We start from the raw sequence: 24404 nt of genomic DNA, 5'->3' as shown, positions 1-24404 counted from the left end.
TGACCATGAACCAGTGTAGTAGACTATGGTCTCCCCTTCTGCCTGATGGGGTCAGGGCCTCCGCCAAAGGGAGTTTGAAGGATCAAGAGGTTTAATGGAAGGAGAAGACTATACTGATACTGCCTGCCTGCCTGGGGCTGGGGGAACTTGGTTTTAACTTTCAAAAGTTGTGAGAGCCGATGACGTAACACAGTGGTAGAGTGTTAACCTAGTAGGCAGGAGGCTCTGGGTGCCAGCATTGCAGAAACAAAGCGAACAAATGAAAAGTAATCTCTCATCCTTTATGGAAACCATTCCCTTGCTTCTTCACTATCTTTCTTGAAATCGTTGTGTGTGGGGGTGGGGTGTGAGTGTGCCCTGGCACAAATGCGGTGACCAGAGGACAACCTTGAATGTCAGTCCTTCCTTTCTACCTTGTTGGAGACAGCGTCTCTTGTTCACAGCTGTGCACAGCAGGCTGCTTGGTCTGGGAGCTTCCAGGGATTCTCCCATCTCTGCCCGGCATCTGCTGGCAGGAGTGCTGCGACCTTAGACTTTGATGTTGTCACACTCCATGTGGCTTCTGGGAATCCAAACTCACGTGTTCATGGCGAGTGTTTGATCCACTGAGCCCCCTCCTCAGCCCTTCATTGTCTTTCATTACCTTCATGGTGTCTCTACAAGGCACCGGGTTTTACTGGGTCTGAGCACTGTGCTGGTTGATTTGCAGCCCATCCCTTCCAGCCTGATGCAGTCCCTTAACGCCATATCTCATACGTCTCCATGTCCTGAGCCAATTTCTGGTGCGGGTCAGTCGTCCCAGCTGCCACTCACCTGGAGCTGGGGTTCTGATATGACGTGAGATAGTGGTGCCCATCCGTGGCTCAGAACATGTTCCTGAAAAGCCATTCTTCCTGCACTGCTCTGTGCCTTCCTTCCATCCATCAATTCCAGAACCAGCCTTCAAGTGGTGCCCCTCTCTTTTCTACTAGGGCTCCAGAAAAAGGCTTCATGTCTTCTTACCACATCCTCCAGGTTTTCTGTCTTCTCCTTCGTGTTTCCCAAGTTCCTGCCTCTTTATGCTGTATCAACTAACATATCCCCGTGGGCAAACCCATCAAGCTCCTCAGTGTGTGTGTGTTTTGGTGTTAGAGTTCCTATGCAGTTCTTTTTTTTTTTTTTTTTTTCAAGGTAGGTCTCACTCTAGCCCAGGCTGACCTGGTTCACTATGGAGTCTCATGGTGTCCTCGAACTCACGGCGATCCTCCTACCTCTGCCTCCTGAGTGCTGGGATTAAAGGCGTGCGCCACCACACCTGCCATGCAGCTCCTTTTAAAATACGCAATGTTGCTTCTTAAGAGTCTCCAGTTGCCTGTTTAAACTTTAAGCTTGGCCTTTTGAACAAACAGCAAGCTGAGCCACTCTGCTGCGACGGGAGAATACAGGTGGGAGAGAGGCGTCAAGATGCACGCATGCTCTCTCTCTCTTTCTTCCTCTTTCTGTCTCTAATAAATATATAAAAATAAAATCTTGGGCTGGAGAGATGGCTTAGCAGTTAAGGTGCTTGCCTGCAAAGCCACAGGACCTCAGTTCGATTTCCCAGGACCCACATAAGCATGAGGTGGTGCACACATCTGGAGTTTGTGGCTGGAGGCCCTGGCATGCCCATTTTCTCTGTCTCTCTCTCACTCACTCTGCCTCTTTCCATCTCTCAAATAAATAAATAAATTATATATATATATATATATATAAAATAATAAACTCTTTAAATAAAGATACACATATGAAAGAAACCAGTTAGCACAGGACTGGAAACCCTTCCTCACTTGAAGCAAACAGGACACCCTCCACAAATGTCTGAGGCATACCACTGTGGGAGAGGTGGGTGCCGTGTGCATACGGGTCAGTAGCAGCCCGTTCTCTTTCTCAGAGGAACTTTTGCTTTTCTTACTAAACTGCCTCTGTTTCTATTTCCTTATCATGTGTCCCCATGCAAACCTTTGTTCTCGCATACGGGAACCTGGACCTCAGTGGGTGTCCCCAGGACCTGAATCTATCACACTGTGGTCTGTGTCCAATTGCTCCAATATCTGAAATCTTTGCAGATCTATCTCAATGGTCTATTATTTCTTTTTTAAAATTTTATTTATTTATTTGCAAGAGAAGAGTGACAGATAAAGAGAGAATGGGTGTGTCAGGGCCACTGCAAACAAACTCCAGACACAAGTGCCCCTTGTGTATCTGGCTTACATTTGATCCTGAGGAATCAAACCTGGGTCCTTTGGCTTCACAGGCAAACACCTTAACCACTAAGCCATTTCTCCAGCCCTGGTCTAGGTCTTGCTCATGGTACCTTGTTGCTTTGCTCATATGTGTTTCTGGCGACATGCTGGATGTTGTGTTTGAAAAATTGCCAGAAGGAAAAAAAAAATGCTTGAAGATGGCTCTGTAGTTAGAGGCACTGAGTTAGAGGCCCAGGTTCAATTCCCTAGCACCCACATGAAGCCAGACACAAAGGTGGAACGGTCTTTCTCTCTCAAATAAATAAACAAAAGTAAAATATTAATTAAAAGGGCTGGAGAGATGGCGTAGTGGTTAAGGTGCTTGCCTGTGAAGCCTAAGGTTTGATTCCTCAGAACTCATGTAAGCCAGATGCACAAGGTGGCACACGTGTCTGGAGTTTGTTTGCAGTGGCTAGATTCCCTGGCATGCCCATTCTCTCCCCCACCTCAAGTAAATAAATAAATAAATAAATAAATAAATAAATAATGCATATTTTTAAAAAGTGGTGCAGCTGGGTGTGGTGGTGCACGCCTTTAATCCCAGCATTTGGGAGGCAGAGGTAGGAGGACTGGTGTGGTCACAGCCAGCCTGGAACGAGAGTGAGTTCCAGGTCAGCCTAGGCTAGACTGAGACCCTACCTTGCAAACACCAAAAAAAAAAAAAAAAAAAAAAGTGGTATAAATGTTTGGCACAATTGTAACAGTAAGAGATCCTGTACATAAGTAATTAGCTCATCAAGAGTGAAAGACAGACAGAGGAAGAGTCAGATAGATAGATAGATAGATAGATAGATAGATAGATAATAACAACGAGAGAATGGGCCTACCAGGGCCTCCAGCCACTGGAAATAAACTCCAGAAGTGTGCACCAACTTGTGCATCTGGCTTACGTGGGTCCTGGAGAATCAAACCTCAAACTGAGGTCCTTAGGCTTTACAGGCAAGCGCTTAACCGCTAAGCCATCTTTCTCCAGCCCTCATTAATTTTTTAAAGAAAAATTGTCAGAAGGAGTCAGATATCTAAATTGCTAGCATTTTTCTGCAGAGAGGATTGTCAGTAAATTTTTAGGTATCTAGGAATGCTTACAGATCAGGAATCCCATAATCCCTATGCCATCTTGATGCTTGCAAACAGGTTTGCAAATTCATGAATGGATTTGTTTAGCTGGTATCCTAGCTAAAAGTGGGGTGATGGACCTAATTGCCTTAGAGAGCCTTATGTTTTGATATTGGCCCATCAACCCCCCAGGGAGATCTAAACTTATTTATATCTATATATTAATATAATAATATAATATAATATATATATATATTACTTATATCTAAACATTTTTCCAGTGTAATTTTGGGCCGCATAACCTGTGAGCCCTTACTCCCACAGTCCCTAGCACAAGCGGTGGGGTCAGGGCTGAGGCAGCATTACCCATAAACTCCACGTTCCCCAGGTGGAGGATGGCTGCCAGCAGCTTGCTGATGTCCCAGTTCTCAGAGTCGGAGAACAAAAGAATCTTCATGGCCGAGCGAACGTGGGCGTAATCCTTGGCGTCATTGAGTCCCTCGTGGGGCGTGCAGTTCCCCTATAGGACAGGGCATGTCAGCTTACAGGGCCACCCTAGGTCTCACCTCCTGCCTCCAGGAGTCAGCAAGACCAAGGTGCCCCAGGGACTCATCCAAAGGCCCCTGAGAGGTCATTTTGTAGGTTCCATGTGGAACCTGAGAAGTCACTCCATAGACTCTGGGCGGACCCCGAAGGACCACACCCAAGTTCCAGCTTACCACTGAATTAAAGTGTTCCCAGAGGCAGAACCACAGTGTAGTGTAACCATCCTGGCTGGAAGGAAGATATTCTAAAGCGACACATGTGCCCCTCCCTTTGGCTATTTGACCATCCAAACAATAGACGGCAAGAAATTGAAAACTTCCCCAGGAGTCTCATGCGGGGAGAAGGAAAAGATGAACGCCTGGTGCCAGCCAGAGGAAGAGCTTGTTTCCCAGGAAGAAATTCCACAGTTTGGGCAGTTTGTCAGGCCGCCTGGCAGAAGAGGCTGGAGCAGGGGCCGTAGTTGTCGGTGGTACCACGCCTCGACCAGAGCGCCTCTGTTTAAGCCCACATCTCACATCAGGATCCTGAAAACGACCACGCCTCGACCAGAGCGCCTCTGTTTAAGCCCACATCTCACATCAGGATCCTGAAAACGACCACGCCTCGACCAGAGCGCCTCTGTTTAAGCCCACATCTCACATCAGGATCCTGAAAACGACCACGCCTCGACCAGAGCGCCTCTGGTTAAGCCCACATCTCACATCAGGATCCTGAAAACGACCACGCCTCGACCAGAGCGCCTCTGGTTAAGCCCACATCTCACATCAGGATCCTGAAAACGACCACGCCTCGACCAGAGCGCCTCTGGTTAAGCCCACATCTCACATCAGGATCCTGAAAACGAGCACTCCTCGACCAGAGCGCCTCTGGTTAAGCACACATCTCACATCAGGATCCTGAAAACGGATCCAGGACCTCTTTGTTCCTCCTCCCAATGTGTCCCTTTTCCCATATTGAATAAATCGCCCGTTTTTGCTGTTCATTATTTGTTTAACCGGCCTATTGGGGATGGGCCTAGCTTGTTAGGGTGGCTACAGGCCTAGACTCTGACTTTAAGAGCAATGGACAACGTGCCTGAGTCTTGACTGCCCGCGCTGTCGCCTGACCAGTGGGTGCCTATGGGACAAGTCACTCCCTTCTCCATGCCATCTGCCCATGCCTGAGGCTGTCTCTAGGGGGCGCTGAGGACCCGTTCCTTAAACAAACACTTCCCAAGGCTTGCCATATACTAGGACCTGTGCTCTTGGCTAGGGTTTAGGAACTTGCGAGTTGCAGTCCCGCCTGGCTGTTGTGCAACCAAGAAGGGCAGGCTTGTTACAGGTGAGACAGAAGAGGCCAGAGCTAGCCCCACTGGGAGGTGCAGAGAAGTTCTCTATAAGAACTGTCTGAGCTGAGCCCTCACATGGATTCTTTTTTTTTCTTTCAAAAAAAGTTTTTTTTATTTATTGACTTTATTTTGAGAAAGAGATAAAGGCAGATAGAGAGAGAGAATGGATGCACCAGGGCCTTCAGCCACTGCAAACAAACTCCAGACACATGCGCTACCTGCATCTGGGTTATGTGGGTCCTGGGGAGTTGAACCTGGGTCTTTTGGCTTTGTAGGCAAGCATCTTAATCACTAGGCCATCTCCCCAGCCCTCACATGGATTCTTCGAGCAGCACAGGCCAGAGGGTGGTGGAAGGGAGGTGGGAGGCAGAGGTAGGAGCTGCGGAGGAGGCTGGCATCAGAAATCAGAGTTGAGAGGATCACAGAGTTGCATCCCGGAAAGACCTAAAGCCATGTCAAAGATCCTGAACTTCTATCAAGCCAGCTGGTCGTTGGAGACATCATACTCTCAGATTTGTACTGTAGGAAGATCCCCGTAGCTGCAGATAGTCGACAAATCAGTAGTCAGGACTGGTGACGGGAACACCCACCAATAAACTACTGCCATGGTCCAGGAAAGGGCTGAGGAGACAGTGGTTGCAGGAGAAAGGGTCACCCAGGACAGGGACCCAAGGGGTTCCCTTGTCAACGAATGAGAGTTCGTGTTGCCTGGGCGCCGCTGTCTGAGACAGCCGGGGCGCAGAGCGGGGCCTTGCATCCCGGGAGCGTGGGTCCAGCTGCAGCTGCGGGACGGGAGCAGGATGAGCCCCGGGACCCACTGTCCTGAAGCTTCTTGTTGGCCAGAGAGGGCTGATGGAAGGGGAGGCAAGAGGGGCTCAGCTTTGGGTCCCAGAGAACATGGGACAGAGGGAAGGAGGAGGTAGGCTGGTTTCTAGCAGTCATTAAGTTGCTTCCAAACACAGGTCGAACTAGGACAGGAAGGGAAAGGGGGCCCTGTACCTCCACCTCCGGGTGTGTCTAGAGCAAGGGCATTTCTGTGGCCCAGGTGGAGGCTTGAGTGCGTATTAACCCATCCTCTTCTACATTTGCTACGGAGGAGCAAGCTGGGGCTCACCGTGGTCAGGTAGTGGTACTCAGAAGGAGTCGCCAGGCCCAGCAGCTTCTTCTCCTCCGGGCTCATCCCCATCAGCATGCAGTAGAAGATGTGGTAGTTCCTCTCCTCTGCCGCCTGGGGTGGAGCAAGGGAGGGTATTCAAGGAAGCTTGTCAGCAAGTCCCCCAAGGCCACTGGGCCTCTGGACTGTCCCAGCATCTGCCCCAAGGTCCGCCAGCCCCATGTGGCTCTGGTATTGACCCAAGGACCTGTCTGCGAGCTAGGGTTGATTCTTCTCGTGTCCTGTGCTTCCTGAATCCGAACCACACCTCCCAGTCCAGAAAGCCACACAGGACTCTGACTCACCAGCCCACCTGACCTACAGCCGCTGGGTGGCTCGCTGCAGAGCTGGTGGCTTTGGGTTTGAGCAGAACACTGGGTTTGTAAACACCATGTTTGGAGATGTGTGTGTGGTGTTTGTGTGTGCTTGTGGTGTATGCATGTGTGTGCACAGGGATGTGCAGACGCTGGGCTGTGTGTGCAGAGGCCGGAAGAGATCAGGTCTGCTCCTCCATTGCTCTTCTGCCTTGCTTCCCTGTGACAAGGTGTCTCACTGAAGGTGGTGCTCACCATTCTTTGGCTACACTGGTTGGCCAACAAGCCCCAGAGATCCTGTCTCCTCCCCACTCAGTGCCAGGGTTACAGGCAGGCAAAGACACACTAGCTTTTTCATGCAGGTGGCGGGGATCAAACTCACGTCCTCATGTTTGCACAGGAGTGCTCTTACCCACGGAACCATATTTCCAGCTTCATAAACAGCATTTTCGTATATGTCTGGGAGTGTGCCTGCTCACGTATGTGTACAGAGGCCAGGGAGCGAACTTGCACGTCATCCTCAGGGATGCCATCCACCCCCTTGAGACGAGGTCTTGAACCAAGTCTGGAACTTGCCCATCGGGCTGGACTAGCTAGCCAGTAAGTTCGGGGGTCCTCCTATCTCATCTCCCAGCACTAGGACTACAAGCGCAGGCCACCATGCCCCGCCTTGTTTTTTTTTTTTTTTTAACATGGGTTCCTGGGATTTAATTCAGGTTCTCATGCCTATGAGGCAAACACTTTACCAAGCAACTGAGCTATTTCCCCAGCCCTGTAACGCCATTAATAAGTGCATCTCCACTGTGAACACTCAGATTTCTGCAGGATGTGGTACCATGAGATGAGCATTTTTTTGTTTTTGTTTTTGTTTTTGTTTTTGGTTTTTTGAGGTAGGGTCAGTCTCGCTATGTCCCAGGCTGACCTGGAATTCACTATATAGTCTCAGGGTGACCTTGAACTCATGGTGATCCTCCTACCTCTGCTTCCTGACTGCTGGGATTAAAGGCGTGCACCACCACGCCCCACTGAGATAAGCATCCTTCATATCAAAATCCTCACTTCTTCCTCCCCAGAAATCCTTGAGAATGTGTTCCTTAAATGCATTTTCTTATAAGGCATCCATAAATAGCTTTAAAATCTTTTGTGTGTGAACATACACATAAGCATGTTGCTGAGTGTGTATAGATACATGTGTGTGGATGTTAATGCACATGTGTGTGCGTGCATGTGAAAGCCGGAGGTGGGTGTCTTCTTCACTTACTCCTCACCTTATTCTTTGGAGACAGGGTCTCTCACTAAACCTCCAGTGCACTATTTGCTGTACTTGCTGGCCAGTGAGCCTTGGGGATCCCTGTCTCCACCTCCCCAGCTCTGGGATCACGAGAGTGAGCTGCCATGCCCAGCATTGATGTGGGTCTGAACTCAGCTCCAAATGTGTGTGTGGCAAGCTCCTTATCCACTGGGCCATCTCCCCAGCCCAGTAGTTCTATTTTACACAAAATCTATTTACTGTTCTGCAACTTCCTTTTTATCTCCCTGTCTCTTGGCGATCCTTCTACACAGAGCCCCACAGGACCTCCTTTGTAACTCTGCCCAGTATTCCACAGCCTCCCTCTTCCGGAAGATGCACTTTGCCTCAGCAGGGGACCCACTGGGCTGGGAGTTAATTCCAACACTCGAGAACGAAGGAAGTGTATGAATGAAGGGCTGGGGGCGGGGCTCAGTTGGTAGAATACTTGCCTCGCTGCATGAAGCTCTGGGTTCGATCCTCAGAACCACCTAAACCAGTGATGGTGGAGGCAGGAGTATCAGGAGTTCAAGGTCACCTTCAGCTACATAATGAGTCCAAAAATTCTTGTATGGAGCTGGATGTGGTGGTGCAAGCCTTTAATCCCAACACTCGGGAGGCCGAGGTAGGAAGATAGCCATGACTTTGAGGTTACCCTGAGACTACATAGTAAATTTCAGGCCAGCTTGGGCTAGAGTGAGACCCTACCTCAAAAAAATTGTTGTATGGATGAAAAATTTAAAGGATGGAAAATTATATCGATAGTTTCACTGAGCTCCTATCAGGAGGTCATGGGCTGTGGCATATGGTGGGAACAGGAGAATGACATTGAGAAATGGGGCGGTGGAACCTCACCTGCCGGCAGACTCGGGACTTCTCCAGGAGGAAGTGCTCGATGCGCGCACCCTCGATCACGCCGCTGGGGTTGAAGTAGATGTCAATGTACTTCCCGAAACGGCTAGAGTTGTCATTACGGATGGTCTTGGCATTGCCGAAGGCTGCGGGTGAAGATATGGGGCCCGTGACAGGAGCGGAGAGGGGACAGTTTTCCTTTTCCGAAGGGGTCACCTGGGTGGGTTCTCAGGAGTGGTGAGCCCAGAATTAAAGATTGCGGAGGGTTGCCCAGCCAGTGACGGCAGGCAAGGGTCCCCAAGAGGAAGGCGCAGGACAGGAAGCTCTCTTAAGTTAGAAGCTCGGGCCTGAGCCAGCCCCGGAGAAGAGCAGAGGAAGCAGGTAGTGGTGGGGTAGGTGGACAGCCTCAGCAACAGAACTTGAACCCTTGATTCCAGGGCTGGAATTTGAGAATGCCTCCTGAGATGGGAGATCCGGGAGCAGGAGAGCTTCTGAGGGAGTGTGGGAGTCAAAAAATGGCTCATAGGGCAGGGGAGATGGCTCAGTTGGTAAAGCATAAAAGCCTCAGTGCAGAGCTGGAGAGATGGCTTAGTGGTTAAGGTGCTTGCTTGCCAAGCCTAAGGACCCAGGTTCTACTCTCCAGGTCCCATGTAAGCCAGACACACAAGGTGATGTATAAGCACAAGGTGGCGAAAGTGCCTGGAATTTGATAGCAGTGGCTAGAGGCCCTGGTGGGCCAATTCTCTCTCTCCCTCCCTCTCTTATATAAAATAAATAATAAAATTAGAAAAATAAAAATAGGGCTGGAGAGATGGCTTAGAGGTTAAGGCACTTGTCTGCAAAGCGAAAGGACCCATGTTTTATTCCCTAGGACCCATGCAAACCAGATGCACAAGATGGCACATGTATCTGGAGTTTGTTTGCAGTGGTTGGATGCCCTGGTGCACCCATTCTGTCTCCCTCTCTCTCTCTGTCCTTCTCCCTTCTTCCTTCTCTCCCCTTCCCTCTGTCCCTTTCTCTCTCAAATAAATAAATAAAAATAAAATATAAAAAATTTTTTAAAAGTTCAGGCCAGGCGTTGTGGTGCATGCATTTGATCCAGCAGTCGAGAGGCAGAGGTAGGAGAATTGCTGTGGGTTCAAGGCCAGCCTGAGACTCCATAGTGAATTCCAGGTCAGCCTGGGCTACAGTGAGACCTACCGGCAAGACCCTACCTGGGAAAACCAAAACCAAACCAAAACAACAACAGCAAAATCCTCAGTAGAATCCCCAGAACCCATGTCAAAATGATGCTTGGCATAGTGGTGCAGGCCTGGAGAGGTGGAGACAGGAGGACCCTTGGGTCTTGCTGGCCAGCCGGTCTAGCCTTGTTAGTGAGACCCTGTCTCTGAAAAGACAGTGTTTCCGAGGAACAACACTTGAGGTTGTCCTCTGGCCTCCATGCCACTCCCCCTACATGTGTGTACACCCGCATACTCACACACATGCACACACATGCACATGAAAAATAGAAAGGAAAGGAAAGGAAGGAAGGAAGGAAGGAAGGAAGGAAGGAAGGAGGGAGGGAGGGAGGAGAGACAGAGGGAGGGAGGGATGAAGGGAGGGAAAAAGGAAGGAAGGAGGGAAAGAGGGGTGGAAAGGAGAAAGGAGGGAGGGAGGGAGGGAAGATGAAGGGAAGAAGGGAGGAAGGGAGGAAGGGAGGAAGGAAGATGGTGGCTCAGGCCGCAGGGTAGAGGCTTGGATGGCAAGGGTGCCCTGGCCAAGGAACAGAGGAGGCAGTCAGAGCAGCAGTTTCGTAGGATCACCCAACGTGCTTTTGCTAGAGCTGTGACCACAGGCTTTTTTGATGTGACCCACAGTAAGCAAGACATGTTGTATTACATCCTATGACATCACTGTGAAAGCTGTCAGACCCAACATGGAATCACTCATGAGAAAACTAATTGTGAGCAGCTCTCGTGTGCAAATACCTGTGCTAAGAACTATTTTTAAAGCTCCTGGCTAGGGGTGCAGTGTGAGGCCCTGGATCAAAAAAGAAAGAAAGAAAGAAAGAAAGAAAGAAAGAAAGAAAGAAAGAAAGAAAGAAAGAAAGAAAGGAAGGAAGGAAGGGCTGGAGGGATGGCTTAGCAGTTAAGGTGCTTGCCTGCAAAGCCAAAGGACGCAGGTTCCCCAGCACTCAGGTAAGCCAGACGCACAAGGGGGAGCATGTGCCTGGAGTTCGTTTGCACTGGCTGCAGGCCCTGGTATGTCCATTCTCTCTTTGTCTTTTTCTCAAATAAATAAAAATAAAACAAACAACAAGGGCTGTCACCACATATACCTGTCAGTAGAGCTTTTGCAAGAACGCACCAGTCTGCCCTTTGCACCACGGGTCACGGGACCTTAGCCTGGATGTGAGCCTCTGCTCGACACATGCTGCCTGTGAAGGCATGATGTCGCCCCTAGGATAAGTCCTTGTAAACCGTGCAGTTTGTTTCAGTCATTACTATGTGCATGTCTCTCTTCTGCCTTTGGTAACTTCCCCTGGCCTCAGCCTCCTTGGGCATGGCAGCTACAGCCATAGCATGCGCGCTGTGGCTTGTAACGCTTTGCCATTCCAGAACTCAGTGCTCCTTAGAGCCCGCCCCTGATGTTTGAGTTGACAGCACACATCTCCATGTGGACCTGGCCAGAACAGAATGATGATGTGTGTCTGTAGCCTCTAATTCCAGCAGTAGAAAGGCAGAGGCAGGAGGACTGTGGCTTTTAGTCCAGCCTGTTTTTACAACATTCAGTGCCAGCTCTTACCAAGAGCAACATGCTGGAGTGTTTTGTCTTCCATATTAAAAGATTGATGTTGTGGCCCATATATGAGTTGGGGCAAAGTGCTTTTCTTTTGGCTTTTTGAGGTAGGGTTTCGCTTTAGCTCAGGCTGACCTGGAATTCACTATAGAGTCTCAGGGTGGCCTCGAACTCACAGCAATCCTCCTACCTCTGCCTCCTGAGGGCTGGGATTAAAGGCGTGTGCCACCACACCTGGCCATAGTTAGGGTAAAGTTTGAAAATGTCACCATCCAGTGTCAGTCTCATGGATGAAGTTCTCCTTGCTGAATTAATTTAGGAAACACACCCCCTTTCCTCTCTCTTGTCTTTCCTCACCTCACTTCTTTCTCCTCTCTTCTCACATCTCCTTTTTTTCCTTTCTCCTCCTTTCCTCTCTTTTTATCTCTTTTTATTCTCTCTCTCTCTCTCATCTGTAGGTCACAGCTTCTGCTGTGACTGCGCATGGTTACCTCCTGAAGAGATGTTCCTCTCCAAGACAGTGAGAGAAGAGGGCCAGTCCCCAGGATGACCGCTCACCTTCCAGGATGGGGTTGGCCTCCAGGACCTGCTGCTCGATCCACGAGTGCTGGCCACTGACGGTGGCCAGGAACTGAAGGATGAGCTTGGTGGTCTCTGTCTTCCCGGCCCCAGACTCCCCACTGTCAAAGAGGATACAGAGATATGAGGCCTCAGCCACTCACCACTTTCTAACATCTCTTGACTCTCCTGCAATCCCTAACCAGGCTGGCGTCAGGCCAGGCTGTCACCATTTCCCATGTAGAAACCTCTCGCTTTACTGCTGTGTGCCACTGAGAAAACATCTCAAACCTCCAAAATTGTAGGTTTCTCTAACAGCAAAGTGAGACCATCTCCAGAGACACGAAAAGGGATCATCTATGCTATAGGACTTTCTGGAAGCAGCATCTTTGTCCACGATTGTCTCTTCCCTGCCATGTGCCTCTTTAAAGGACAGGGCATGGGGGCAGCACGCATATGACAAACATGCTATGTATTAAAGGCCTGTCAGTCTCCCCTGCTAGGAAGCAAGCGCCAGGATGTCAGTCCTCTTACGCACTGTTGCCCGGCAGGGAGGACTCAGTTGGGATCCTTCAGATCTTGACTGGATAAACAAGTGGGTATAAGGCTGGTAGAATGCCAAGGTGGCACTCTGTGGTCACACCTGCACTCCACCTTTGGTCCCTTTCAGCAGGAGGAGGGTTTGTGGCACAGGAGACCAGGCCAGGCAGGGGGCCCTGCAAGTGGAGCTAGGCTTAGGATTGGGGGTGCACATGCCCCTCATGGACCCCGGAGATGTGAGACCTGCTCCATCTTCACCCGAGGCCCGTCTTTTTTGAGCAAGAGCATCGCCTGTTTGACCTGTGTTCAAGTGCCTGCCATGGGCCCTAGGGGACTCACTGGAGGCTGGGGGCAGCCCGGGCCCTGGTAATAGGGCGAAGGCAGGGCTCTGGAGCTCAAAAGCTCTGAGGGGCATGTCCTCGGGATGTGGGGGCATGTCCTGGAGGTGTGTCTGGGCCCATCCTTGGGGTGTGGGGTCTAATGGAATGTGGGCCGTGTGTCCTGTGGATGCGGGGGAGCTCATCCTCAGGGCATGGGGGTCGTGTGCTTGTACAGTGTCATGTTCTGGGGGTCATGTCAAGCACATGCCATGAGAAGGGGGTTCACGGTCGGTAGGAAGAGCCCCTAAGACACAGGGATGCTCTGCGGGATGCTTGTGGAGAGGGGCCCCTCCTTGATGGGGATGCCCAGGGGCTTGGAGGCAGCAGGTGACTGTCTGCCCTGGGAGTGGGGGCTCGAGCCCACCTGATAACACAGCACTGGTCCCTCTTGTTCTTCTTCATGCTGAAGTAGCAGCTGTTGGCGATGGCGAAGACGTGCGGAGGCAGCTCGCCCACGTGGCGGCCGTAGTACAGCTGCACGTGCTCGGGGGTGTAGAGCGGCAGCGTCTGGAACGGGTTCACGGCCACCAGGATGGAGCCCGTGTACGTCTGAGGGCGGGAAAGGCGGTCAGCGCCCTCCGCCCTGGGTACAGCGGTCGGGCCTGGCTTCAAGCTGGCGCGCAACGCCCTGGGGGCTGTTCTCCGATCCTCGGTTCCTTCCTCTGGGAGGTGGGCTAAGACTAAGACTGTGAGCATTTGGGGGGGATGTTTCCAATAAAGTTAAATGTATAGCACTGCCCTGTGTGTAGAAAGGACTTGACAAAATGAATAGAATGATGGAAAGCCCCCCTTGGGTTGGAGGGGACCCCTACTCCCAGGTGGGCCCCCTGCCCCTTCCTGCCTTCCACATGGCAGGAGCTCTCTGCGCTTTCTTCTCCTAATCTAATAAAGTCTAAGTCTTGAGGGAAAACAAGCCGACGAGTTCACCTGCCTCCTTAGGGGCCTCTGCGCAGGCAGGGCACCTGCCCGCTCACTGAGCGCAGCCGCGTTTCCTGCGTGCTCCGGACCTGGGACGGGCTCGCTCCTGGTCCCAGGCCAGCGCCCCGACATGTGCACCCCTGCTCACTTCTGGTCGCAGGCCAGCGCCCCGCTCACGTGCACCCCCGCTCACTCCTGGTCGCAGGCCAGCGCCCCGCTCACGTGCACCCTGCTCACTCCTGGTCGCAGGCCAGCACCCCGCTCACGTGCACCCCCGCTCACTCCTGGTCGCAGGCCAGCGCCCCGCTCACGTGCACCCTGCTCACTCCTGGTCGCAGGCCAGCACCCCGCTCACGTGCACCCTGCTCACTCCTGGTCCCAGGCCAGCGCCCCGCTCACGTGCACCCTGCTCACTCCTGGTCGCAGGCCAGCGCCCCGCTCACGTGCACCCCCGCTCACTCCTGGTCGCAGGCCAGCACCCCGCTCACGTGCACCCTGCTCACTTCTGGTCGCAGGCCAGCGCCCCGCTCACGTGCACCCCCGCTCACTCCTGGTCGCAGGCCAGCGCCCCGCTCACGTGCACCCTGCTCACTTCTGGTCGCAGGCCAGCGCCCCGCTCACGTGCACCCCCGCTCACTCCTGGTCGCAGGCAGCGCCCCGCTCACGTGCACCCCCGCTCACTCCTGGTCGCAGGCCAGCGCCCCGCTCACGTGCACCCCCGCTCACTCCTGGTCGCAGGCCAGCGCCCCGCTCACGTGCACCCCCGCTCACTCCTGGTCGCAGGCCAGCGCCCCGCTCACGTGCACCCCCGCTCACTCCTGGTCGCAGGCAGCGCCCCGCTCACGTGCACCCCGCTCACTCCTGGTCGCAGGCCAGCACCCCGCTCACGTGCACCCTGCTCACTTCTGGTCGCAGGCCAGCACCCCGCTCACGTGTACCCCGCTCACTCCTGGTCGCAGGCCAGCGCCCCGCTCACGTGCACCCCCGCTCACTCCTGGTCGCAGGCAGCGCCCCGCTCACGTGCACCCCCGCTCACTCCTGGTCGCAGGCCAGCGCCCCGCTCACGTGCACCCTGCTCACTCCTGGTCGCAGGCCAGCGCCCCGCTCACGTGCAGCCCCCGCTCAGCCCAGCTGCTCCCGGGAACGTGCCCCATCAGCTGCAGGCCACCCTCGGCTGCAGGACCCCTGGAGGACACCAGCAGGGGTACCTTGGGGAGGAGGCTTCCTACTCCAGGCCCTGGAGCTCTGACCTACACGCAGAGTGGAAGCAGCGAGGCCTATCTTTTTTTTCATTTTCTTTCTTTCTTTATTAATTTAGGCCTCCAGCCACTGCAATTGAACTCCAGACAAGTGTGGCATCTTTTGCACACGCATGACCTTGTGCACACACATCACCTTGTGCATCTGGCTTACGTGGGTTCTGGGGAGTCAAACCCAGGTCCTTAGGCTTCACAGGCAAACACCTTAACCACTAAGCCATCTCTCCAGTCCCAGGCCTATCCTTTCTCCCCAGAGACCCTCCTTCTCTTCTCAGTCTTCCTTCTGCCCAGGGTCTCCTGCTTACTTCTGGGACTCACCTGTGAAGGGTCTGTCAGAGCCAAATGTCCTATCCAGGCAGACCATGCAGAAGGCCCAGGTGGTGACTTTCACAGCCACCTCCCCATGGGCAGAGCCCTGAGCATCCCAGGGTATACTGGTGACAACTGTGGAACTTTACTTCTCCCGGGGAACCTGGATGAGAGCTGAGGCCAGCCTCCACCCACTGCTACGCCTGTGTACATGGCTCTCGTCAACCCATGGTGGGGACCTTGGGATCCGAGTTGTCACTGGACTCACTCTCAGGAGGTGGGTAGAGGTCTTCTGTTGGTGGCTCTGTCTCTGCAACGTGCCCGGGGGCACAGAGCGCTATGCCCACCCCAGGGTCTTCCGGTGTCCACCCAGCCCACCAAAGCAGGCCTTTGGCTCGGCGCAACTCAAGAGAAGGGAAGTGCCTGCTGAGTGCCTGCCGCACACCTGGCCCGTGCTGTCGCGGCACTAGCTGCCTGCGGGCTGCGATGCCCCTGCCTCCTTGAGTGAGCCGCACACTGAGGTGCTGGGCTTCCTGGCCCACCTCACCAGGTTGGGACAGGAGGAGCTGTGCCCGCTCCAGCCCCCGAGTGCCATTCTCTTCTCCACGTGGGCTCCCCTAACACGCGGGGCGAGGGGACTCACGTAGATCTGGTGCTGCTGGTAGCGGATCAGGAGGTTGTGTACCACACCTGCCTCATGCAGGTCCCCGAGGCGGATCATGTCGTCCACACCCTGGACCGAGTTGGGGTGCATGGGGCTGAGGGCCCCGAGATCCTCTGCTCGGATCCAGTGTTCCTGGAATGACACGCACAGACTCTCCCACAGGACAGCCTCCACGTGGACCAAACTCCCTTTTGAAGCCTTGCTTCCACATTCTCAGGACTGAGGTGACCCACTGGGTAATGGACCAGCTGGCCTAGGGCAGGTGGCTAGTCTCTGGGTAGACTCAATCTGTAGTTTAGGTCAAGGCCCAACGATGGCTTTGACCAGCACCCATCTAGATGCCAAGGTCCTTGTGGAGCTGGGGCCAAGGCTGAGCTCCAGAGAAGGGTCCAGGAGCTAGCAGCTCAAAGTTTGGCTTAGGGTCAGGTTGCAGTCAAGGGACTTTGCTGGTTGTTGGAACAGAAGTGGACAAGTAAAAGTGAGTTTTGTGTGTGTGTGTCTGCATGGTGTGTGTGCATTTTCATGTATGTGAGCGTGGGCATGCGCCTGCCACAGCATGTGTGTAGAGGTCAGAAGACAAGCTTGGGCATCAGCCCCTCCTTCCACCTCGTTTTAGACAGGGCCTCTTCATTTTTCTACACTACATGGGGCAGACTAGCTGGCCCAGTACCTTCCACAGCTTCTCCTGTCCCTGCTTCCCAGGTGCACTGGGATCACAGGCACTTGCTACGATGTCCAGCTTTATGTGGGTTATGGGGATCAGAACTGAGGTCCTCACACTTGAATGACAAACACTGTGTTCACTTAGGTTTGCAAGCCAGAGGACAACCTCGAGTGTCATTCCTCAGGTACATTATCCACCTTTTTTTTTTTTCTTTTTTCTTTATTTTAGAGAGAAAGAGAGAGAATTGGCACGCAGGGCCTCCGACACTGCAATGGAACTCCAGAAGCTTGCGCCACCTAGTGGGCATGTGCGACCTTGCACTTGCCTCACCTTGATGTGTCTGGCTTAGGTGGGATCTGGAGAGTCGAACATAGGTCCTTAGGCTTTGCAGGCAAGCGCCTTAACTGCTGAGCCATCTCTCCAGCTCTGTCCACTTCCTTTTGAGACATTTTTGAGACATCTCATTGGCCTGGATCTTATGTTAGGGTAGACTGGCTGGCTTGTGAGCCCCAGGGAGCTTCCTATCTCTGCCTCCCAAGTATTGAGATTCGAGGCAAGTGCCAACACATCCATTATTTTTATATGGGTTCTGGGGACCAAACTCAGGTCCTCATGCTTGTGAGGCAAGTTCTTCACTGACTGAGCCATCTCTGTAAACCTGGAAGTGTCTCTTATTTATTTATTTTGAGAGAGAGTGGGCACACCAGGACTTTCAGCTGAGGTTGCAAATAGCTCCAGACACATGCGCCCCCTTGTGTACATGTGCAACATTGCGTGCCTGTGTCATTGTGTGTCTGGCTTATGTGGGACTTGGAGATTTGAACATGCATTCTTAGGCTTTGCCCACAAGTACCTTAACCGCTTAGCCATCTCTCTAGCCCAGAAGTGTCTTTTTGAAAAACTGAACAGCATTGTGCAAATCAAAGGTCCTATTGTTACTTTACTGTCTTCCATAATCCAGAGTGCCTCAGCACAATCAGAGCCTTTGCCCTGAAAGCCCTGTCTGCATGCACTTCTCCCCCAAAACCCCTGGCTGGGTGGGAAGGTGGGCTTGAGAAGGAGTGAAGTGACCAGATGGACCTTCTCCTTATGGCCCTTGCTTCCGCTCACTGCCCTCAGAGGTCCCTGTCATCCCAGGAGGGCGAGCGTCCAGCCTGACCACGCTGAGCACCGCCTACCTCTAACCTGGGCACGCTTGCTCCTTCCTCCTCTGCATACATCTTTCTCTTCCCGCCATCCCTCCTGCCCCTTCCTTCTGCACGCCAGCTAGCCAGCTTTCCTCTTCCCTCGGCCCTTCTTACATCACTCGTTCCCGCTTCCCTAATTTTTCTTGACTACAACTCTCAATTTTTTTTCCCCAAAACAAACATGTTCTGTTTAGCAGGCACTACTCCACTCTATGCAATCTGTCTTGCCAGGGGGTTACTCCTTGGTCGGGGTAACCCTGGTATTGAGAAGCACAGAGGAGGAAGGCTCCAGGAGAGCCCCAACACTGACCTTGCCTTCATCATCCTCAACCAAGACCTTGCCCGGCTGTGTTTCCTTGACAATGCCCCCAATGGCCACACTGGTCTTGTTGATGGAGGGAAGGTCCAGCCACACGTGGTCACCCTGGAGGGCAGAGAGAAGACAGTGTCTGCACCCTGTTCTCCCTTCCCTCTGCAGCTGAAGACTTACTGTCTTGAGGGTGGATCACCTATAACTCCAAGCTCCTGGGTTCTTTCCCTCTCCCTCTTTCTTTCTTCTCTCTCACCTCCTTCCATCTACTTAAACCCATCTGAGCATCTAGTCCCTCACGGTTCACAAAATTCCCCATCTCTAGCCTGTCCGTGCCAATGTCAACTCACCAAAGGCTGGCATTCAGCCTTCCCCACAGTATCTCTCCAAAAGAGGAAAAACCAACGTGGAATAAATAATAACCAGACTTGTTTCCTACTGATGAAGTCAGCCAGTAGAGAGGTCAAGAGAAGATTGCTTCTCACATTTGAACATGGCACCAAGAGTTGAACTTTCACTTGTATCCTGTCAGAAGTCACCATAAGCAAGTAGGAGGATAAAAAACAGACAAAACAGGGCTGGAGAGATGGCTTAGCGGTTAAGCGCTTGCCTGTGAAGCCTAAGGACCCCGGTTCGAGGCTCGGTTCCCCAGGTCCCACGTTAGCCAGAGGCACGAGGGGGCGCACGCGTCTGGAGTTTGTTTGCAGAGGCTGGAAGCCCTGGCGCGCCCATTCTCTCTCTCCCCCTCTATCTGTCTTTCTCTCTGTGTCTGTTGCTCGCAAATAAATACATTAAAAAAATTAAAAAAAAAACAGACAAAACAATGTTTGCAGTGAAACTGGGGGATGGCTGAGCCACAGAGCAGACAGGAGGCATGACGGTTAATTTCTGGTTGCCAACTTGACCTCAGGGTTTAGAATCACCACAGAAAGAAATCTCTGGTCATGTCTGTAAGGGATGGTTTAGATTAGGTTGGTTGTGGTGGGAGGCTGCACCCTAACTGTGGGTGGCATCCTCCTATAGACTGGGTTCCTGGACTGTATAAAAAGGAGAGTGGGGGGAATAGCTTAGCGGTTAAGGTGTTTACTGCGGAAGCCTAGGAACCCAGGTCCCATTCCCCAAGACCCACATAAGCCAGATGCACAAGGGGGCACATGCATCTGGAGTTCGTTTGCGGCGTCTAGAGACCCTGGTATGCCCATTCTCTTTCTCTCTATCTGCCTCTTCCTCTCTCTGTCTCACAAATAAATAAATAAATATATTTTTTTAACAGGAGAGAGAGAGCTGGCTAAGCATATACCATTCTTCACTCTCTACTTCCTCCCTGCTGCTGTCACCCAGGGTCTCTGTTTTCCTGTTCCTGCCGGGCTTTCCCCGACGTGATGGGCTCGGGCCTCTGGAGCTGTCAACACCTACAAACACTTCCCTTCCTTAAGCTGCTTCTAGTCAAGTATCTTCCCCCACAATGAGAAAGAAAATCGCTAATACAGGACTCCCCAGTAGGTGCATGAGGAAGCTGAAAAGATGCCCCTCCCCCACCTGCAGAGTGTAGAAAGAGCCAGAAAAGTTCATCTGTCCAAGATGGAGGCACATCGTCTCTGGTTGCATCAGCAGGAGCAAGGCCCCAGGATGGCAGCAGAGACATCCCTGGCCTGGCTTGGTTCTAAGAGAGAGAGGATTCATATATGCCCAGGACAGGCTCCCTGTGAGGTGGGAAAAGAGGGAGTTTCATCCTATGAAAAGCCCACAGTATCTCCATCTGTTGACTGGGCAAGGGTTGGTTGAAAGCTCACACAGCTGAGGACCTGAGTTTGGATCCCCAGCCGGGCACAGCAACCCTGTAAGCCGGGCACAGCAATTGTAATCCCAAGGCCTGGAAGGTGGAGACAGGAGCTCTAGGCTAGCCAGACTGGTAAGCACTAGGTTTAGCAAGAGACCTTGTCTCAAAACATATAGTTGAGAGTATTGAGGAAGACATCCAACAGTGACTGTTGGCCTGCACACATACAAACATGTATACACATGCATATCACACACATATATGCATGCAAAAAAGATATAATTTAAGACAACTTTCCAGAAATGAAGAAATTTTGAATCTACAAGGGGAAAATATATACAGGATATTAGGGAATCCAATGACCAATAAAAATAAATTCCATGCCCGGCATGGTGATGCATGCCTTTAATCCTAGCACACAGGAGGCAGAGATAGAAGGATTACCATGAGTAATTCCAGGTCAGCCTGGGCTAGAATGAGAAAACCAAAAATTAAATAAATATACAAATAAATTCTGTAACTGCATATATTAGTAAAAATTAATGGGCTTCAAAAATAAAGAAAAAAATCCATTACAGCATGCATTTTTATGAATCATTTAAAAATTAATTAATGGGAGGTGGGTGTGGTGACACATGCCTTTAATCCTAGCACTTGGGAGGCAGAGGTAGGAGGATCACCATGAGTTCAAGGCCACCCTGAGACAACATAGCGAAATCTAGGTCAGCCTGAGCTAGAGTAAGACCTTACCTCAAAAAACCGAGAAAAAAAAAAGGAGAAGAAAAAAACAACAATATAATTAATTAATGGGGCTGGAGAGATGGTTCGGTGGCTAAAGGCACTTGCTTGCAACGCCTGAAGGCCCAGGTTTGAGTTTCCAGTACCCATAGAAAGCCAGATGCACAAAGTGGTATGTGCATCCAGTTCATTTACAGCAGCAGGAGGCCCTGGCACACCCATACTCTCTCTATTTGTGTGTCTGTCTTGGTCTCTCTGTTTTAAATAAATAAATAAATAAAATAAAAATTGAAGCTGTTGTGGTGGCACATGCCTTTAATTCCAGCACTCAGGAGGCAGAGGTAGGAGGATCACTGTGAGTTTGAGGCCAAGCCAGAGACCACATAGTGAATGCCAGGTCAGCCTGGGTTAGAGTGAGACCCTACTTTGAAAAACCAAAATAAATAAATATAAAAATAAATTAATGGGGATGGAGAGGTGGCTCAGCAGTTAAGGCACTTGCTTGCAAAGCCTAATGATTGGAGTTCAATTCCCCAGTATCCACATAAAGCCAGATGCGCAAGGTGGTGCATGTGTCCAGAGTTTGTTTTCAGTGGCTAGAGGTCCTGGCACAGCCATTCTCTCTCACTATCTGCCTTTCTCTCTCTCGCACACATTCTCTCTCAAATAAATAAATATATTTTTTTAAATTAATTAATGGTCTGGGGAGATTGCTGGGTGGGAAATGTGCTTCTTGCTGTGTAAGCGTGAGGATCTGAGTTCAGATTCACAGCACCTATGTAAGGGCCAGGCACAGTGGCATGCATCTGTAATCCCAGCACCCAGGAGGTAGAGATGGGAGAATCCCAGGGCTTGCCATCTAAGTACACGAGGCAAGTCAGTGTGCTCTAAGTTCAGCAGAGATCCAGTACCAAAAATTATGATGATGGGAGGCTGGAGAGATGGCTTAGCAGTTAAGGCATTTGCCTGTGAAGTTAAAGGATCCTGGTTCAACTCTCTAGGACCCAAGTAAGCCAGATGCCCAAGGGGGTATATGTGTTTGGAGTTGGTTTGCAGTGACTAGAGGCCCTGGCATGCCCATTCTCTCTCTCTCAAATAAATAAATTTAAAATACATATTTTAAAAAATTATGATGATAGCCTGGAGAGATGGCTTGGTTGTTCAGGTGCTTGCCTGCGAAGCCTAAAAACCCAGCTTCAATTCTCCAGTGCCCACGTTAGCCAGATGCACAAGGTGGCGCATGTGTCTGGAGTTCATGTACAGTGGCTGGAGGCCTGGTGCATCCATCCTCACTCACTTTCTCTCTTTCTCAAATAAATAAAATATTTTAAAGCTTATGATGGGGGCTGAAGGGATGGCTTAGTGGTTAAGGTGCTTGCCTGTGAAGCCTAAGGACTCATGTTCTACTCTTCAGGTCATATGTAAGCCAGACACACAGTGACACAAGCCCGCAAGGTTGTACATGTGCACAAGGGGACACATGTGTCTGGAGTTCTATTGCAGTGGCTGGAGGCCCTGGAGTGTGAATTTTCTCTCTCTCTAATACAGAAAGGCCAGTCTGTTGGTCTTGCCTCAACAAAAAATTATGGAGGGCTGCTGAGGAAGACACCTGATTCTGACCCCTCTGGCCTCCACGTGCATATGCACACAGGTGTACTCATACACGTACACATGTGCATGCACACCATACGTACACACAAAACTGGGCTGAAGAAATGGTTTAGCAGTTAAGTGCTTGCCTGTGGAGCTTAAGGACCCCGGTTCGAGGCTCGATTCCCCAGGACCCACGTTAGCCAGATGCACAAGGGAGCGCACGTGTCTGGAGTTCATTTGCAGTGGCTGGAGGCCCTGGCGTGCCCATTCTCTCTCTCTCTATCTGCCTCTTTCTCTCTCTGTCTCTCTCAAATAAAATAAATAAAAAGCTAACAATTTTTTTTAAAAAAACTAATTAATGCAAATAATTTCTGAAGGGCAGGTAGACAGCAAGAAAATAACTTCACTTATAAAGGAAAAATTCTGGGTAAATTCAAAACCTATAAGAACTACCTAGAAATATCTTAAGAAAAGAGTAATCTGCCTATTCTAAATTGTCACTATCAAAAGAACAGAAAATAACAAGTGTTGGTAAGGAAGTATAGAAACCAGAACTGTTGTCCACTGTTGGTAGGAAGGTAAAATATGTAGCTGTTACGGAAAACATAAAAATACCAGATGACACCCCAGTCCTATCTGTGTTTGCAAACATGAAAGAATTCAAGGCAGGATCTCAAAAAGACCTCTGTGCACTCAAGTTCATTGCAGAGTAGCTCACTATGTCCAAGAGTCAGGTGAAAGTCAAACATTCATCAACAGATGAGTGGATAAAGAAAATGTAAGATAGACACACAATGTCATATCACGTAGCCTTTAAAAAGAAGGAAGCTCCATTACCTGCTGCAACACGTTTAGAAGAATAAGCCAGTGATAAAAGCTGAATGACATGCGCTTCTGTTCATATGACGTATGTAAATGAGTCAAATGAATAGAAACAGAAAGTTTAAAAAGTGATTTTTCAGGGCTGGGGAGAGAAGCAATGAATGTTCAAGGGTTCACAGTTCTAGTTTTTCAAGATAAAAAAAGTTCTGGAGGACTGGAGAGATGGCTTAGCAGTTAAGGTGCTTACCTGCAAAGCCTAAGTACCCATGTTCCACTCTCCAGGTCCCACATAAGCCAGACGCACAAAGTGATGCAAGCGCACAAGGTCGCACATATGCACAAGGTGGCACATGTGTCTGGAGTTCGATTACAGTGGCTGGAGGCCCTGGTGCACCAATTCTCTCTCTCTCTCTCTCTCTCTCTCTCTCTCTCTTTCTCTCATGCACACATTTAAAAAAGTTCTGAAGCCAGGTGTGGTGGCACACGCCTTTAATCCCAGCACTCGGGAGACAGAGGTAGGAGGATCACAGTGAGTTTGAGGCCAACCTGAGACTACATAGTTAATTCCAGGTCATCCTGGACCAGAGTGAGATCCTACCTCAAAAAAAACAAAAGTTCTGGAGATCTGTTATATGACAATGAAAAGATACTTGATACTACCAAATTGTACATGTAAAATGATAAAGATAGGGCTGGAGAGATGGCTTAACGGTTAAAGCGCTTGCCTGTGAAGCCTAAGGACCCTGGTTCGAGGCTCGATTTCCCAGGACCCACGTTAGGGGGCGCACACATCTGGAGTTCGTTTGCAATGGCTGGAAGCCCTGGCGCGCCCATTCTCTCTCTGTCCCTATCTGCCACTTTATCTCTCTGTCACTTTCGAATAAATAAATAAAAATAATTTTAAAAAATGATAAAGATAGGGCTGGAGAGATTGCTCAGTGGTTAAGGTGCTTGCCTACAGAGCCTAATGACCCAGGGGTGGATTCCCCAGATGCACAAAGTGGCACACACATCTGGAGTTTGTTTGTAGTAGCTGGAGGCCCTGGTGCATCCATTCTCTCTGACTGTCTCTCTTCTGTCTATCTCTCCCTACTTGTAAATAAA

General features: G+C 50.9%; 1 protein-coding gene across 2 annotated transcripts in view; it reads right to left on the bottom strand.

The window, feature by feature from the left end:
• Positions 1-24404, bottom strand: part of Myo7b (myosin VIIB) — an 88861-nt gene that overhangs the window by 46457 nt on the left and 18000 nt on the right. For both annotated transcript variants that reach the window (XM_045150188.1, XM_045150189.1), the window contains exons 3-9: positions 18368-18481; positions 16186-16338; positions 13421-13605; positions 12137-12258; positions 8801-8943; positions 6305-6418; positions 3684-3837 (exon numbers count right to left, since the gene is read on the bottom strand). In XM_045150188.1, the coding sequence (XP_045006123.1) occupies positions 3684-3837; positions 6305-6418; positions 8801-8943; positions 12137-12258; positions 13421-13605; positions 16186-16338; positions 18368-18481 (985 nt within the window). The remainder of the gene's footprint in view (positions 1-3683; positions 3838-6304; positions 6419-8800; positions 8944-12136; positions 12259-13420; positions 13606-16185; positions 16339-18367; positions 18482-24404) is intronic.

This window comes from Jaculus jaculus, chromosome 5, assembly GCF_020740685.1.
Source record: "Jaculus jaculus isolate mJacJac1 chromosome 5, mJacJac1.mat.Y.cur, whole genome shotgun sequence".
NCBI classification, from domain to species: Eukaryota; Metazoa; Chordata; class Mammalia; order Rodentia; family Dipodidae; genus Jaculus; species Jaculus jaculus.
Note: the sequence above shows the minus strand (reverse complement) of the source record. Positions and strands in the feature narration are given on the sequence as shown.